This window comes from Asterias rubens, chromosome 13 (assembly GCF_902459465.1).
Source record: "Asterias rubens chromosome 13, eAstRub1.3, whole genome shotgun sequence".
In the NCBI taxonomy this organism is placed as follows: Eukaryota; Metazoa; Echinodermata; class Asteroidea; order Forcipulatida; family Asteriidae; genus Asterias; species Asterias rubens.
In genome coordinates, this window is record NC_047074.1 from 13,690,984 (window position 1) to 13,707,708 (window position 16,725).

Genomic DNA, 16,725 nt, shown 5'->3' on the forward strand with positions numbered 1-16,725 from the left:
CTTTCTGGCATTTGTGTAAAAACAAATGGGCTTACATGCTCTGTGTTTATGGAAAACGCAATTAAAACATTGAAAACATTTTGCACTGGAAATGTTCTATACCATGTGAACAGTTCAAATTATTGGGGGGGGGGGGATCCGCAAAATTAGGAGGGCACATGACTCCTGTCCCAGCCCTCTAGCTACGCCACCGCTAACAACTCACTCATTTTTCACCCAAATTATCTAAACAATTGTGCCTTCTAGTTTGCTCAGTTATATAAAAAATAAACTGATTAGTGAAAATGATTTTATAAATTCGTTCAAAATATTTAGAAAGAGAGTCAGAAAGTTCACCGCCTTTAACTGCATCGATTCTAGCTTCCTTGTATCACACAGCTAGCCGACCGGTCTTTGAATCCACCGCTGGAAAACCGGCCCAATAAGCGGCTCAGTCGATCAGCTGGTACCTAGAATCTTTACGATAGGAATCTTTGAATATTCAATATGGGATCTGACTATTTGTTTGCCAAGGGTTGTTTACTGTTTATTTTGCCTGAAAACTACACACACGAACCGTGGAAAATCGTACAAAGGATCCGCTGTTTACAGTCAGTAAGAGCATGGAATTCTACCTACATCGTTAGAGGTAAGATTTGAGAAAATGTTCACACGCAAAAGTAATCTCCTTAGTCTTTTTCTCTCCAACTTACTGAATGAAAGTGTATTTTAATTGTATTCAATTATTGTTGTGTACTGATGTACGTAGGCTACATACATGTACACTTTTTTCTTTTTTTACACTGGCTGCACTACATGATCTGCATCTGCATCTGTTAAGTACTGTACAAACGCGTGGTGTATGTGTACATGCACTGGAAAACCATGGAACTTACCGTTCCACTGCTTAACGACGGTCGATGGTCGTCGTCTCGTACATTGAGTAAAATTCTGTATGCCACTTTCCGCCCTAAATCTATGTCAAATAATATCCTTACCTGTCAAGAAAATTCTACATAATGTATCTTTAGAACAGAGGAGAGGCACAGGAACTTTCAACTATTTTAAAATTTATTAAATTAATTAAACTCAAAATACAAATTTATAATATAAGCCTATTTCCTGGTCTACCATCAAATTCAAGAAGAGGTTTAATTCTGTCCCTGCCCTTTATCTCCTGTGGACCCCTGTTCGATTCTCGGACCACAATGCTCATTCATGTGGATTATTGGATTTCCGGTCCCTACCCGACTGGGTAGGTTTTCCGATTTGGGCGTTTATCCTCCCACCCACAACAAACATTGCCACTCTATCTGTCTAGCTATTGTCCTTTGAACACGAGTGTGTGAAAAATGTGCACTTGAACTTCCTTTTAATTAGAGTTCAAAATTAAGCGTCAGGGCTACCAATTTCTCAAGGAGAACATAAAAAAGGGGTATAATAATTATAAAGTTTGACTATCCAATACAAAAATCAAACAAATCCCCATGGAAGTGGCAGGCGTGTACAGAATAATTAAGACTTTTTATTTTGAAAGAATAAGTGAAAAGTAGTTTTCAAATAAAAAAAATTCCCCAGGAGTAATGCCATTTCAATTGTCTTTTTCTCACAATTTTTCTAGCACTGTAGCGGAAGTGGTTAGCAAGAGTACTTTATCCTCCAGAAGACAGTGTCTTCAATCCACAACAACAACAAGAAGTTTCTTCAAAGCAAACTGCCAAGGCATTCAGATTCCAAAAATGGCAGGAAACTTTCCCAACAGACAATTTCTCAACGACAGCCCGGGAGGAAATATGAGCGGGATGGGGCCGATGAGAATGAACCAACTAAGTAAGTTGTGCATTGATCACCATGGCAACCAGTGGTTACCTGTAATTTAATGAAAGTGTGCGACTAGCATTAACAATGTGTACTGTTTGAACAATTTGAAACTCCAAAGCTGAGATGAAATTTCTGTTGTCTGCGACCAGGGACCAAATCATAGAGCTGCTAAGCACAAAAATTTGCTTAGCATGAAATTTCTTCCTTGATAAAAACAGGATTACTAACAAAATTCCCATTTGTTGATATTTCTTGTTACTGGTATTCGGCTGTTATAGCTTCTCCTGAAAATCATGTGGAAATTTGAAACTGGGCCCTGATTATACGGTTAGTTCCTGCTGTCATCTTTCTATAAAACATGGATGAATTTGACACGTTTTCCCCCACAAAAAGTAGACACTTCATTCAGCTGAAACTATTGCAGACTTTTATTGCATTCTTGAACTTGGGCTACAAATAAGCATAGGTTTTGCTTTCTACTCTACCAGCCAGGTTTCTGACTGATGATACCCAAGTCTACATCTGTATGGACTGTAAAAGGGGTAACCCTGTTTCAGCCTTAGGAGTCGGTGGCAACGGCCTCTGGAAAAAAATAATTGTAGCCCACACCTTGGAGTGGCTTTCAGGCCTTGTGTGTCTGGCGACTTGCATTAAAAAAAAAAAAAAACATTATATGTTTTCCTTTGGCAAGCTGAACCTTTTAGTTTTCAGCCTTGTTGTGAAAGTACTATATTCCTGACTTAAGAACTTAAACGAACATTACAGAATTGGTTTTTGCTAACAAAACAGTTGCTGGCAGTGTAGGCACTTTATGTAATCCACCATATACACAAACTGACAAACCTGTAGAAGTTTGAGATCAATCTGCCATCTGGGTCACGAGAGAATAGTGAAAGACAGATTACAAGTGTGTGATCTTCACGACTTTCATTTCTTACCAATTCTGTACTGTTCCTTTAAAAGATTAAAACGAAAAAAAATCCATAGTATGTCATCTTGTTGTTTCTTCTGCAGTGGGTTTCATGGAGCCACCAGGGTTTAACGATCAGCCACTTGAGTTCTCTGGAGCAATGAGAAATGAACCAAGAATCATCGACGGTGAAAATATGGCTAGAAATGAAGATAATGGTGAGAGAGAAAACTTTTTAAAGGAACAATTACAAAAGTGATTTTTGATAACAACAAAGTTTGAGAAATTTATGTAATTCACCTTATACTTAAACTGACAAACCTGTAGAAGTTTGAGATCACTCAGCCATCTGGGTCACGAGAAAATAGAAACAAGCCGGTTACACATCTTGCATGACGTCGGGAAAAACAATCTTACATAATCTGAAGGTTTTGCCTGAGTTTGATGGATTCAATATTGTCATGACTTACTTGAAATTTTTTATTTTTTTAAAATGTCACTTTTATGCTTTAAACTTACCAACAGGAGGTAACGGCATTCCACCAGATATGCTCAGAATCCTGCAGGGTCAGCTGACAGGGAACCAGTGGGGTATGGAACCAGCTATGGGCAACTTCCCCGTCGGATTAGACTTCATGCCAGGAGACCAGACGGGCCCGGGACAGTTCCCTACTGGACCTATGGATGGTGGCTTTCCAGGGGGTAGAGAACCAACACAGAGGATACTCAGTGGCAATGGATTTACACTCACGTCACCTCCCCATGGTAAATCAACAGCATTGTTGATGCGATCAAAACAAAATTAGCAATTTGTCGACCCAGGGGAGGATTTCACAAAGAGTTACATTTTAGGAGATATTAAAAACTTAAGGCTAGTCCATGACTCGCCCTAACTGGAGATAAGACTAGTCTTAACTCTTTGTGAAGCGCTTTGGGACGCCCTCCGAGTGTAAAAAGCGCTACATAAAAACGGGTTATTACTATTATTTTTTGTGCAGTTGAGAGGAAGTGTTTACTAGCCTGTTGCAGCTTTCATTAGACTATGCTCGCCGGGTTAGTGTTAAAGGCAAGCCCTGGAACAGTGTAGTATCTTGCCTGCCAGAAAGGCAGTGGAATGTACAAGGTGAACAGATGACATGATGTACATAAAAGATTTAAACTAAGATTTTTTTAAAAATATTGTAATTATTTATTTCAAAAGGGAGACCGCAGTTAGCGTCACGAGAGAAACCGGTTGGTTGTTGCACCATCTTTGTGGGGGGTCTCCCTCCGCTCTGCACCAATGAAATGGTGAAAGAAATATTTGAAAACTTTGGACTTATCAAGAAACTCTTGAGAGTTGTGAGACGAGCCTACTGCCACATCCAATACGCAGACGAGATCTCTGTTGATAAGGCTTTTGAAGTCTCAGGTATGTTGCTTATTCTACACATCAAAGTTGTTTTATTTCATCGCCGGGGTGTCTCCCAAGGATTTTTCAAAACTGGGGAGCAATCTGGACCCAAATATTTGGGGAAGGACAAAAGAAAACTATTATTGGTAAATCATTGTTGCTGAGGAGAAGCGTGTTATTCTGCATATAGGCAAATTGCACATCGCGTCTCCTTTCCGCCATTTTGGGGGGGTTCAAAACATGCACAAAAGTATGGTACACGTGTTTACACGAGCATTGGTGCAAAAACACGTGCACACTTTGCCCTCTAAAATGGCGGACGGGAGACATGTGTGTATGTGCGCCGGCGTTGTGCAATGGGTCTATATAGTAAGAACTAGTTGAAACCAAAGTGGGGATTTCTTTGATAAATGTTACATGAGAAAAAGTGAAGTCACCTTGACCACGCCTGTATGCTTCGTTTTTGAAAGGGCAAGTAAACCAATGCATTTTTCCTTGGTAAAAGGCACCCTATAAGGAAATTGTAAATTTCTAATGGAGCATTTCAAGGGCACCAAGACAATTAGCCATTTTGAAATATGGTGAACACATTCATATGACACTATTGGGTTTGGAAAATCTGTCTGTATACACCAAACCATACAGAGCACTCCTATAGTGTCCGCCATACCTCAAAAAGGCTATTGACCAGGTGGCATGGAGGCACCATGGTTGCCTTGTTAAGTATTAGGCCTGCTTGACTTTGTCATCTCGATAAATTATGCAGGGATTTGAAACTTTGCATTGTGGAAATACGATAAAGTAAAGTTTGCAATAACACCATGTAAGGATAATCTCTATTGAGTCGGGATGGTTCTGAAAAGAACCGTTGGTTTCAACTCGACGTTTCGATCACTATGCTCTGATAAACCTACAGGTTACAGAATGCGAGTTGAAGACAACAGCAGCCCAAGGTACTCGGGAGTTCTTCGCGTCGATTACTCAGAGTCGAGAGATGATGAGGAAGAATACTCAAGGAGACAGGACCATGAGGAGAGATTGAGACGAGAGGAGGCGAGACTTGCACGGAGAGAAGAAGAGAAGAGTATGAAGCTATCCAGACACTCGGATCATGAGGCGCAGAAACTCACCGATAAACTCAAAGGTAAGAAAATGATGATGTCATGTTTCAAACTTCCCCTGAAAGAGATAGGATTATGCCTGAGGTGCACACCATTCGTGGTTAGGGAATGGTACGTTAACCTCTACACGCATCCAGACACTCGGATCACGAGGCACAAAAACTCACTGATAAACTCACAAGGTATTATTTATTTTATTTATTTATTGATTTCTTCTTTACCCTGGAGAGACCTAGCGGTTAGGAGCGGTCAGATTCAAACTCTGGTATTTCCGATCAGCAAAGTGTGGTTTCAAGTCCCAGTCATGACACCTGTGCCCTTAAGCAAGACACTTAATAACCATGATGCTTCATCTTTCCAGAGGGACGTAAAGCCGTCGGTCCGGTAGGTTGTGAACTGCACAAAAGAAAAACCAAGTGCACTTATCGATCAGAGAAGGGTTTTTCCCCAGTGTTTCTGGTAAAACATGACATGGTGCGTTGTAAAAGAAGTAGGTCTCATAACGTAGCCCCACATACCTTGCATAAAAATACTGAATGTTGGAGTGCCTTGAGTGTCACTGGGTGTCGCTATGAGCTCTATATAAAAAGGAGCCAATATTTTTTTGATTTAAATTATTATTATCTCAGGAGAGGAGACTTTCTCGGGTGCGCTATCCATCTTAATCAACTGGCTGGATCGAGGAGATTGTAGGAAGCAAACGGCCAACAGTTTCTTCACACTCATCAAAACGGCATTCAGGTAAATCTTCATTAATTAAAATTTTGTGGATTAAGAGGTTCGTTTTTTTTCAAATCCAAAAACAATGTAGATGTTACTTGTTATTTTAGTTAGATCTGTTTCACTCCTAAGCTAGGAGCTTCTTCAGACTGCTGACCATATCCAATGCTCAACTGCCTTTTATACCCTTTCTTGGTGGACATAGAGGGCGTTGTAGGCATGGTTTGGACTAGTTGGTCAGAAATGTTCTGGAACTTGTATGCTTCATCAATGTCTTTGAGTTTTGGGGATTTTGTCCTAACCGTCCAGCTGCTGATTATTTGTCTTAGTACAAAGATATTGAAGAGAGTTGGAGGAGTTTGTGAGACAAGGTCGTTTTTATTGGGCTAGCGGTTTCTTCTAATGTCCTCTTGTGTGTTGCTTCGTCTTCAAAATCCTCTCGAGAAAAGTAAAGTAACAACTACATGTAAGAGTGGAGATGTTTTAAGTAATTAAGAAAATGTTTCTTGATCGTCAGTTTAATCTTGTTCAGCAGCAAGTATGGCCAAACAATTTTCTGCTAAGCTGATATAAGTATTAAAGATTCCAGTCACAAATTGAACATGTGTCATTGTAGTAAGCAAAATTGTATTGTGCGTAGCTACTTTTTGTGCTCCATGAAGTCGGTCGCGGGGTTTGGTTTCACATAGAGTTAGTAAGACTAGTCCTAGGAGATATTAAAAACTTAAGGCTGGTAACTCGTCCTAACTCGAGAGAAGACGAGTCTTAACTCTTTGTGAAATCCATCCCTGGACCCCAAATCAAGTCCATAAAAAGCACAGAATTTATCTCCAATGTTCTCCAATGGATGGAAAGAGGCAAGTATAAAACTCAGAGAAAGTTTTCTGAGCTCCTTTGTTTGTATGTCAAAAATGTCTGCTCCTTTAACAGTCAGACTAGGCGTTTATCGACGGAGAAGCAACGACTTGACGACCAGATCAAAGCGATGACGGAAATGGCTAACAAACAAACCGGTGACATCTATTCTCAAGGTAAGTGGATTTACTCAGATCTTGGTCTCGTCTTAGAATCCGTCTTTAATATTGAATATTGACCGAGCCGTGTTGTCCAGAGCTGGTTTGGGTGGCCACAGGACGGTTCTTTGGTCAAGAGGATAAAACGGCAACACATTTTTTTCTGAACTTCAAAATAGTTTGAGAGTTAGCCATAGAAATAGAACCCGGAGAACGCTGAGCTTGACCGCCCTCTGTGTTGTCTGTGGACGCGGGTTATCGCAACACGTAACACGCGTGTATGGCAAAATGATCATCACGTCTATCACGTGACACGTGTGTATGGCAAAAATGACATTGCACATACCTCATTTCTACGTGTTTTCATTGTCATTGTCATGACGTCTACTGTCTGACAAAACAAATGATGAGTACAGTGTCCAAAGCCATAGAGCTTCTTAAACATACAATTTTGCTTGACGGCTTTCTGCTTAGCAAAAGTAAGGTACCGATCACAGATGGTACATGTGATATGGTGTTTTGGTTGGTAACCTTAACCTGGTAAGCAAGATTTGATTGTATTTTGTGACTTTTTGTGCTGATCTTAGATTTGATTCTTGGTAATGTGAAACAGCTTTCCAATAGTTGCATAAGAAATTCAAACAATTTGTGCCAGGGAATCTCATGTGCAGTGTATGTATACATATTTTCTTTTAGTGTTAGGAGTAGCAAATAGCCTGTCCCTGCACCCAGTCAAAGAATTTGTTCTATTTACTCATTAAAGCCAGTGGACACTATTGGTAATTGTCAAAGACCAGTCTTCTCACTTGTTGTATCTCAATATTTGCATAAAATAACAAACCTGTGAAAATTTTAGCTCAATCGGTCATCGAACTTCCGAGATAATAATAAGTTGTGTGCGTTTAGATAGTTGATTTCGAGACCTCAAGTTCTAAACTTGAGGTCTCAAAATCAAATTCGTGGAAAATTACTTCTCTCTCGAAAACTATGGCACTTCAGAGGGAGCCATTTCTCACAATGTTTTATACCTTCAACCTCTCCCCATTACTGGTCACCAAGAAAGGTTTTATGCTAATAATTAATTTGAGTGATTACCAATAGTGTCCACTGCCTTTAAATAAAAACAAAGTTGTAATTAAAGCACTGTATTTTTTTCATTTTCGCTGTTGAAATCAGACACGGTGATCTGGGTTTTAAACACGATTGTTAAAAAGAAGTGCTTAGTCTTTCAGAGTGTAAACTTGAGATTGTCTACAGAAAGATTCACTGCAAGTACAGGTTGAATGTTAAACGAAACAAAACAGGCGACAATTTTCCAAGATGTTTTCAACGAGCGAACACCAGCTGTAGATGACCACAGTAGGACGCCCGTGAGGTGACCAGGGCTCAATTTTATGGCTCAGCTTACCGCTGAATTCTGCGCTTACAATCACCATTCTCCGCTTTCTGTGCTTGCTGTGTAAAGCGTAGAATACCTAGTAACGTGGAGTCAAACGCGCACAAGCAAAAATTCCCTGCTAAATCGTTAAATACACTCGATGTAAGCACAAAATTCCTTGCTTCTGGTAAGCAGAGCCATGAATTTGGGCGCTGTCGAACTTCCTTCCACCTCCCCCGCCCAAACTACTCAGTCTATTCTCTTGTTTTTTAACATTCCCCTCGTCATCGTACCATGTAAAGTTTCGCTGATCAACCAAGTCTTTGTACGTGCAACCAAGCAACCGTCTCGAGATCATTTCAGCAAAGCCCAACGCAAGCATATTGACAGCTGGAAGAAAGCTGTACTGGTAAGTGGGTTTTGGGGTCACCTTGGGTCAACAGGGGTCAACATGCATCACGAGGGGTCAGTATAGTCAAGAGGCATTATGTTGATACCTCATTGTTCACTGACATTCAGTGTTGTCTCATTTGCTTTAATATGTAACAGACCCCTTGACTGATTTTGCACGCAGCAGCGTCTGCTTGTGGCGTTTCATTTTGGGAGGTAATTCATTTGTAGAGCAAACCTCCCTTGTTGGGCGTCCTCCTATGCAAAGTTGCCACCTAAAAATTGCACTTTAAATTATACAATAAATGCGTTGTGTCAGTGAAATGGTAAAACCATTGCATCTCACCAAAGCAAATTATTTTTATGCGACATAATTTTTTGCAAAATCGATATGCAATGATTTGGCACTGACTCGATTATTTTATTTACATAATAATAATATCAAAGTCTTACAATAGCGCACGTATCTACCAAACAAGGTACTCAAGGCGCTGAGTATAATACAAACTTTCAAAAAAGATATGTTATTGTAGTGATGAATTATGAGACCCAATTATTTAGCACCTTCTAAGGGTTTACAAGGTGCTACGGCGCATACAGCAGCCATAGCCAGAAACACTGGGGCGAACCCCTTCTCTTTTCGATAAGAGCACTGGGTTCTTTTACATGCGTTACACAACACATGGGACCAACGACTTTACGCCCCATCCGAAGGACGAAGCATTGGTTAAGTGTCTTGCTTAAGGACACAAGTGTCACGGCTGGGGATTCGAACCCACACTCTGCTGATCAGAAACACCAGAGTTTGAATTCGGTGCTCTTAACCGCTCGGCCACGACACTTCCACATAAAATTTTGTAGTTTTTGGTTTTTTGGCAAAGAGCTTCTGATTTTAGTTTCTGTCTTAGTTTGCTTGAATGCACGATGCAGGTAAGTGAATTTTTTTCTCTTTAATATTTTCTCAGTGTATGATTTATCGAGTTCTTGTTGTGTCATTGCTTCAAGAAATTCTGGCTTTTCATTTTGATTTCTGAAAAGCAGTTATTTTGTGAAGTAACAATGTATGCAATGTTCTGAGGCCAACATAAGGTAAATGTGCATTTTTTTAGTAAGTGTCACCAAAGAACCTAAATAATATTGTATAAGGTTTAATTTTACTGACTCTACAGAAGCAATCTACAAGATTTATCTTCATGGTCACTGGTCATAGCAGCCACCACGACTGCAAATTTGAAACGGAATGTAACAAAGTTTGTTTGTCTTTTACAAGTTTTAATACTCTCGTTTCAATTTCGGAACCAAACGGACTCGGGCAACTCGGCTCTGAGGTCAAATTGAGTTTTGTGATTCACTTATTTTGCAAAAGAAAGAGTCCTCATGAAAATACTTTCAAAAACAATAGCATTATTTACACCATTTTAACATAAGGATAGAGACTCCATTTACATAAGGACTATATCTATTGGCAAATGAGTGGATCACAAAACTGAATTGGACGCCTTGCCAAAGGAGTTGCAAAACATAGCTAATGGCCTGACATTTCGACTCTAGCAAAGTCTTTCTCAAAGGCAAACAACAAAATTTCTTACAGTGGATCAAAATACATTTAGGACTTTCAAACATTTAAAGGCAGGGGACACTATTGCCATTGGTAATTGTCAAAGACTAGACTTCACAGTTGGTGTATCTCAACATATGCATAAAATAACAAACCTGTGAAAATTTGAGCTCAATCGGTCATCGAAATTGCGAGATAATAATGAAAGAAAAATAAACCTTGTCACACGAAGTTGTGTGCGTTTAGATGGTTGATTTCAAGACCTCAAGTTCTAAATCTGAGGTCTCAAAATCAAATTCATGGAATCAATAACTATGGCACTTCAGAGGGAGCCGTTTCTCACAATGTTTTATACCATCAACCTCTCTCCATTACGCGTCACAAAGAAGGGTTTTATGCCAATAATTGTTTTGGGTTATTACCAATAGTGTCCACTGCCTTTAACACAGATCCAAAGAGTTTTTGTTTTTCTTTTTGTTTTTCTTTTTCTCCAACCTTCAAAAAGGACTCTGCTAGTAGGGTCAAAACATCAAGCCATTTACTATTTCTGTTGCGTTTATACCATAGGTCCTTTTGGTTGGTAAGCAGTTTGCGAAAACTAATTCTAATTTCTCATCTGCAGGAGTTATGTACAACGATCCAAGCCGAGTTGGGACTGACCGAGAAGGGAGAGGCAGATATGGATGTATCGGACGAAGAGGAAGAGGTTTCAATCATCAAAGTGGATCAGACTAACGTCAATAAGACGCGGTCTCAAGAAGTAGAATCATGGAAGAGGATGAAGATTGAACTAGAACCAGCTCCTCCTCCACCACCTCCTGAGACAGTGGATGTTGATCTTGAAGACACTCCAGGTATGTTTTGCATTTGATTCCTACATTTAGTAATGTAATGTCATGGGGTGAATTCATCTACACAGCACACAGTCAACCCTCCAACTGTTTGACCCAATCAACATGCAAGGAACTGTTCTGAAGCAAGATTCAAACCGGGGTCAGTCAACTCGTAAGTAGGAGGATAGTCTTGACTGGCCACGTTCGTTTTGTTAATATATGGTTGTCGATATCCTAATATGAAAAACATAAACATATGATGTTTGTCAGTTTCTGTAAATATTTGCTTTTGCTTTGTTGTTGTTGATGTTGTTGTTGTTGTTGTTGTCGTTGTTAGGGTTATTGTTTTTTCCCCTGAATCTTATCTTGTTTTCCGAGGGGTGGTGACGGTGGGGGGACCGCCGCAGTAATTATCCCTACCTCCCCCCTCGAACTGCGTGCCGAAGATATATCTGCATCAAAGATTTGTAAACATGCTCAGTCACTCCGAGACAGGCAATGGTGCACCCTCTATCGTTGGATAGTACAAAAACTTTTACCCAATGAAATCATTGGGCTTGTAAGACCAGTGCATGTCTTTATCCTTGCTGATGAAGTCAGGGGACCAGTCTGAGTTGATGTTGGTTTTTGTGTACCGTTCACCATGTAATGGTGTCTTCTTGATCATTTCCTTCTCAGGTCCTTCTTCAGCTCCTTCTTCAGCTCCTCCTTTGAAGCCAGACAATGTGAGTAAAGAAGAGGCAGAGATTCTCCGATGTCAGCTGGAGGCGTACCGTAACGAGGTGGATCTTTTGAAGACAGAGAAGGTTCAATACGCTGACGAGAAGGAGACGCAAATCAAGGCGCTGCAGCATGCACTCCTAGGAATGCAACAGGTAAAGGCATGATAGTCTTTCTACCATAGTCTGATATCCGAATGTTTTTTGCCTTTGGGAAAACTCAGCAAAATGGTGTTTAAATAGCCTGAAAAATGTATTAATGGCAGTGGCACTATTGGTGATTACTCAAAATAATTATTAGCATAAAACCTTACTTGGTAATGAGTAACAATTTTTCTTCAGCCGCGCCACGCATCTGGAACTCTCTACCACTTAATCTTCGATCTTGTGTTTGTACCGCAAAATTCAAGTCTCTTTTCAAAACTTATCTTATGTCACAGGTTTTCAATGACTAATTTTGTTGTGTCTGTTTTTCTTTGTGTTGTGTTTTGTTTTTGGTTTTACTGCGCCTTGAACACCCAGCAGGGTGGATATGTGCGCATTACAAGTCTTATTATTATTATTATTATTAGATTGTGAGAAACGGCTCCCTCTGAAGTAACATAGTTTTTCCGAGAAAGAAGTAATTGATTTTTTTACTTGACTTCTGTTTTTGTTGATTTTCAGCAACTAATGGAAGCCAAGAATAAATTGAAGAAAGACGACGAAACCAAGAAATCAGAGGTGAGTTAAAAAATTGTGTCACACCTAGAGATTTGCAGATTTTTTTTTTATGCTAAAAAGTAATCGTAGAATCTTGACTTATTTCCAAGCGCATGTTTTCAAAATTAAAGGAATTCCAAGGAGTCAACGAAGTCCTGAGCAGAAAGTATAACTTTCTTTTAAATAACATATCGTTGTGTGAGTTCAAAGACATATCTCAATTCTGCAACAAACGTTTTATCTCGGATGAAAATGCTCCATTCAAACAATTTTGTTTCTTGATTTGTGTGTGTACATCCAGGCTATTTGAAGAAAGATATGAAGCTCTGAAGCTACCTCATTACGTAAATTTTATTTTAATGGCCTGATGTTTCGACCCTAGCCTGTCTTCCTCTTGAAGGCTTTAAGGAAGGCTCTGCTAGGGTCGAAACTTCAGTCCACTAACTCATTTTTTTGCATATATACCATAGTTCCTTTTTGGTTGGTGAGCAATTTGCAGCATTTAGTTTCTCACATGTTATTTTAGACGATACAATGTTGTTACACTAACATGACGATATTACCCAGAAAGTTCTAGTGTTCGAGATTTTGAAGTGAATTTTTTTTTTTTTACATTAATGTAGAAGTCAGATTCGGAGACTAAAGAGGCCAGTTGTAGTAAGAGTGACATCACATCGACTGAAGTCCCTCAACTCATCGAGAAAGATGCTATGCTTGTTGGTAAGACTTAACACCTGGGGCCAATTTCATAGAGCTGCTTAAGCAAAAAATTTGCTTAAGCACTAAACTAGCTCCCTTTTTTTACACATGTTACTGGAAAAAATGTCATGCCATATACATTGCTTGTAACTGGTATTTAGCTGTTGTTTACTTAGCATAACAATTGAGTGGAGTCTTGGCCGGTAATCTGATTTTACTAAGCAAGGATTTTTTTGCTTAAGCAAAATTTTGTGCTTAAGCAGCTCTATGAAATTGGACCCCGGGGGTAATTGCATAGAGCTTCTTAAGCAGAAAGAGTAGCCAATCACAACCAAATTGTGCTTACCAGAAAAAAGGCTACCAGCCAATGTACAATTTGTGACTGGTATCCTTTTCAATTCTGCTTAGCAACAATTTGTTCAGCAATATTTTGTATTTAAGCAGCTCTATGAAATTGGGTCCAGTATGACTCTGAGAAAGGAACCATGGTCCAAAAAGCCTTTTTGAGATTTGGCGGACACAATGTGACAACACCATAAGGTTTGGGTAAATTTGTGTGTATACACCCAAACCAAACAATACACTCCTATCACGTCTGCCATACCTCAAAAAGTCTTATTAAAGGCAGTGGACACTATTGGTAATTACTCAAAATAATTAGTAGCATAAGGCCTTTCTTGGTGACGAGTAATGGGGAGAGGTTGATGGTATAAAACATTGTGAGAAACGGCTCCCTCTGAAGTGCCATATTATTCGAGAAAGAAGTAATTTTCTACGAATTTGATTTCGAGACCTCAGATTTAGGTCTCGAAATCAACCATCTAAATGCACACAACTTCGTGTGACAAGGGTGTTTTTTTCTTTCATTATTATCTCGCAAGTTCGATGACCGATTGAGCAAAAAATTTCACAGGTTTGTTATTCTAGGCTAGTCTTTGACAATTACCAATAGTGTCCACTGCCTTTAAGGGGTGCTTTTAATATTGTTGGGATTGTTAAAGAGGGGCTCAATAGGTCAAATTCAGTTTTGTGATCCATTCGATTTCGAATAGATAGAGCTCAGATGAAAGTGGAAACAAATTATGTCAAATTCCCTACACGTAATTCCTTCAAGTGGAATTTGTGTCAAGATAAAAAAATAATCAATGATGTCACGATTGTATAGTCACATTATTGTATGGAGATTTTTCATTTGGTGGAAGTAATGAAAGTACGTTTTCAAAAACCAATGCATTTTATTTTGTATCTATATTTGTAACGTCTTCTAGGTTGCATCAGTACATTCCTCCATGTTCATCCATTCGGAGCTTCAGTGGAATATCTTTGGTCTTATCTTCAACGTCTCAGCTTCAGTGTCTCACCACAACAAATAGAAGGTAATTATTGAAGCTCTGCTTCTTAAAGGCAGTGGACACTATTGGTAATTACTCAAAATAATTGTTAGCTTAAAAACTTACTTGGTAATACACAATGGAGAGCTGTTGATAGTATAAAGTATAGTGAGAAACGGCTCCCTCTGAAGTAATACAGATGTAGGCTTGGGTATCATCAATCAGAAGCCTGGCTGGTAGAGCAGAAAGCACTACCTCCCCAACTTTATAAAGCAATCATGGTTAAGTGTCTCGCTTAAGGACACAAGTGTCACGACCAGGACTCGAACCAACACTCTCACACCAGAGCTTGAATCCGGTGCTCTTAACTGCTAGGCCACGACACGCCACATATATACAAATATAAAGTACATTTAACATTATGTTTAATTTTGTATTAACTTCCCTGCAGGTTTATTAAGCAAGTTTCCAAAGATGTTCAAGCAAGAGTTATTCGGTGTTGGCGCAACGCTTGAGAAACGATGGCAGTTTATTGGCTACACAACATGCATGGAACAATCACCAAGTGCCTGGAACTGATCATCGCTGGATCAAATCTTTAAGACTAACGGAGGGCTATTTTTGCCGGCAATTAAGTTGCTGTTGAACTGGGGAACTTTACTTTTAAAGGATGAAGATGTGCCTTGGAGTATTGCTGCGGAGAAATGTGTTATTATTTCTTCCTTCTGGAGAAGTGAAGTCTGTGTTGGGCATGAGTCCAAGTGAAAAAGGCATGACGTGTCGGCAAATGCAGAAATATGTACAAAAAAAGGGTTGGTGGTGATGTTTGAAACATGAAGAGCGAAGAGTATAATGGGTCTAAAAACAGGTTGAACTGCTCCTGATGGAGAAAACGATACTGTCTTAAGGCCCGGTCACACAGGCCTCGATAATGAGAACCAAAACGATATTGTTAAAAAATGCATGCCCTCTATTGGTTGAATAAGCGTGGGCGTATTCTGCGTGGAGCCATTCAACCAATAGAATGTTTTCTCTTTGCATCGTTATCAATATCATTTTTGATATCGCCGGAGTGTGACTTGCTCTTTAGTCTTAAAACAAATAACTGCTGAGCTACTGGATTTCCTGTTGAACACACAAACGTAAGCGCCTAACTACTGGAAAACCCACTGATAAACAAAGATGTTTGCTTTTTATACTCTCAGAGGACAAGGTGATGAATAACTTCTGAGGGATTCACAGATTGAACTGTTCCTGTTGGTGGACATGAAATTGTTGTAGTAAGCTACTCAAGAGTCATGATTGGTGTACATGTATGTTTCATCCACAAAAATCCAGCTTTTAAACCAAGAAGTGAAAATATTCTTAGTTCTTACTTTAATATCGTTTATGTTTTTTTTTTTTTTTAATCATTCAACATAGTGTGATGAACATTCAGTTATAAAGTTGTTAATAATCTACATTTCTGCTTTGTGCTTCTGAGTCTTTATTTTTTACTTTACCCATGATTTCAGCTAAATTTGTCAAAATGTTTACATCTGAAAAGTTGGGTAATAATAGAAAAAGAATCATAGGAGGCAAGTCCAGTATCAAATTTTTGCCAAAATTTTAAGTTGATGCATTATGTTTGACTGAAGCCCTTTTACAAAATTTGACCAATGATTTCAGCTGATTTTGTTGGAATAGTGAAACATTAAAATTTGAAAATTAGGCCAAAAAATAAAAAGAATCATAAGGGGTAAGTTCAGCATTTTTATAAATTTTTGGCAAAAATTTATGTTGCTGTTTTATTCCCTAAAATGATGCAGTAGGCACTACTGATGCCTTTTTATATAACTTGACCATTGATTTCAGCTGTTTTTGCAGAAATATTGAAATTGAAAATTAGGCCAAAAAATAAAAAGAATCGTAAGGGGTAAGTTCAGCATTTCTATCAATTTTTGGCAAAAATTTATGTTGCTGTTTTATTCCCTAAAATGATGCAGTAGGCACTACTGATGCCTTTTTATATAACTTGACCATTGATTTCAGCTGATTTTGCAGAAATATTGAAACTGAAAAATTAGGCCAAAAAATAAAAAGAATCATAAGGGGTAAGTTCAGCATTTTTATCAATTTTTGGCAAAAATTTATGTTGCTGTTTTATTCCCTAAAATGA

At 38.9% G+C, this 16,725-nt stretch overlaps 1 protein-coding gene across 1 annotated transcript; it reads left to right on the forward strand.

The window, feature by feature from the left end:
• The first annotated feature begins 509 nt into the window (after positions 1 to 509).
• On the forward strand, positions 510 to 15,750 carry LOC117298489 (ecto-NOX disulfide-thiol exchanger 2-like). The gene is made up of 15 exons (XM_033781768.1): positions 510 to 628; positions 1,601 to 1,809; positions 2,815 to 2,928; positions 3,236 to 3,475; positions 3,912 to 4,121; positions 5,020 to 5,247; positions 5,854 to 5,965; positions 6,875 to 6,975; positions 8,638 to 8,744; positions 10,906 to 11,137; positions 11,795 to 11,991; positions 12,502 to 12,558; positions 13,161 to 13,257; positions 14,505 to 14,612; positions 15,019 to 15,750. The coding sequence occupies exons 2-15, from the start codon at positions 1,719 to 1,721 to the stop codon at positions 15,144 to 15,146; spliced, it is 2,022 nt and encodes a 673-aa protein (XP_033637659.1). The 5' UTR covers positions 510 to 628; positions 1,601 to 1,718; the 3' UTR covers positions 15,147 to 15,750.
• Positions 15,751 to 16,725: the final 975 nt, after the last annotated feature.